Source organism: Mesitornis unicolor, unplaced genomic scaffold (genome assembly GCF_000695765.1).
Source record: "Mesitornis unicolor isolate BGI_N332 unplaced genomic scaffold, ASM69576v1 scaffold50691, whole genome shotgun sequence".
Classification (NCBI taxonomy): Eukaryota; Metazoa; Chordata; class Aves; order Mesitornithiformes; family Mesitornithidae; genus Mesitornis; species Mesitornis unicolor.
In genome coordinates, this window is record NW_010165406.1 from 1 (window position 1) to 1,754 (window position 1,754).

General features: G+C 55.0%; 1 protein-coding gene across 1 annotated transcript; it reads left to right on the forward strand.

The window, feature by feature from the left end:
* Positions 1-4: 4 nt before the first annotated feature.
* PTGER3 (prostaglandin E receptor 3 (subtype EP3)) lies at positions 5-712 on the forward strand (the record flags this gene model as incomplete). The annotated part of the gene is made up of 1 exon (XM_010194607.1): positions 5-712. A coding segment is annotated over one exon (708 nt), but the record flags the coding sequence as incomplete, so codon positions are not given.
* Positions 713-1,754: the final 1,042 nt, after the last annotated feature.

The following is a 1,754-nucleotide window of genomic DNA, read 5'->3' on the forward strand; positions in this document are numbered from 1 at the left end:
GCTGACCATGATGATCACCGGAGTGGTGGGCAATGCCCTGGCCATGCTACTGGTGTCCCGCAGCTACCGGGCCAAGGAGAGCCGGCGGAAGCGCTCTTTCCTGCTGTGCATTGGCTCTCTGGCGCTCACTGACCTGCTGGGGCAGCTGCTCACCAGCCCCATCGTCATCTCTGTCTACCTGTCTGACCGTGCCTGGGATGCCATCGACCCCTCGGGCCACCTCTGTGCCTTCTTCGGCTTCAGCATGACAGTCTTCGGCCTCTGCCCGCTCTTCATTGCCAGCGCCATGGCCGTGGAGAGGACGCTGGCCATCCGGGCACCGCACTGGTATGCCAGCCACATGAAGACACAGGTGACGAAGGCGGTGCTGCTCAGCATCTGGCTGGCTGGCTGTGCCTTCGCCCTGCTGCCTGTCACTGGCCTGGGCCGCTATGCGCTGCAGTGGCCAGGCACATGGTGCTTCATCAGCACTGGCGACAGCCAGCTCACAGGGAGCCTGTTCTTCGCCTCCACCTTCGCCGTCCTGGGGCTCTTCTCCCTCCTGGTGACGGTGGCCTGCAACCTGGCCACCATTGAGGCCTTGGTGTCTCGGTGTCGGACCAAAGCAACAGCATCACGCTCCAGCAAGGAGTGGGGGCGAATCACCATGGAGACTCTGATCCAGCTGCTGGGCATCATGTGTGTCCTCTCGGCTTGCTGGTCACCGCTGCTGGTAGGTCACCTTGCCGTCCACCATGGGTCAGCCAAGGCCCCCTGCGTCCCCCAGGGCAGAAGGCAGAGTGGGAGGCGCTGAAGAGGTGGACATGGTGAGGAAAAGTAAGCAGAGACAGGGTCAGAGCCTGGTGGGAGAGTAGCTGGGAGAGGTCCAAAGCGCAGTATATTTGGAAAAATGAGAATAAAAAGGAGGGATCTTGAGGAAAACAAGGGTCTTGTGCAGGTGAGATAAGGTGTTGCTTGGGACTTGGCGAATGCCCTCTGGTATCCAGCAAATTGCTTGCTGTATCTTACTTATGGCAGGATTCAGGGCTTTTTGTGTTTGTTTTTGTAAGACCCTTGCATTTCTTTCCACTCCTCTGTCATTCCTCGCTTATGCCCTTTCTTTCTTGCCGAACTGGGGTAAACCCCTCTGTGATTTAGGAGCAGAGGAGGCTGAATCCACGTGGAACAGAGGCAGAACGTGGTACCCCCCCACCCAGCAGGGCTGGCTCGCTCTGCTGCCAGAGGACAGAGAGATTTGGGGGAAGTTTGTACTTGGGATCCGTATGCAGGAAAGGGCTGAAGCTGTGGTGGTTGTAGAGTTATGTGAAAGATGTTTATGGCCAGAGAAGGATTTTTCTTCCTTGTGCACAGAGAACCTGAGCTGTCATTAACTGGGCTGTGCTGAGGAATGGTTGACAAAGCAAACAGCCAGTGGCAATAAGGTCAATTAATTAAAATTCCATCAACTCTCCAAAATAACCCTGCCCCCAAAAATCCCAGAGGCTGTAAGTTAACTTTCTAGAGATCATTAACAGCTTGTGACGAAAGTGAAGTATGAAACCACACTGAAAGTTTAGTGAGAACCTGCAAGCAAAGAACAATGTCCTGCTCCTCAAACCTCGGGGAACATTGGGTTTGATAAGGAGAGGTTTCCTTCGCTGTTTCTGCATGTCCATGCATGGGTCAGACACCTTGGGGGAGCCGTTTCCATTGCTGTGACCCGTCCTGCTGTCCCGCTGACATGTGTGCAAGTTATGTCCCAAGGGAAAACAATA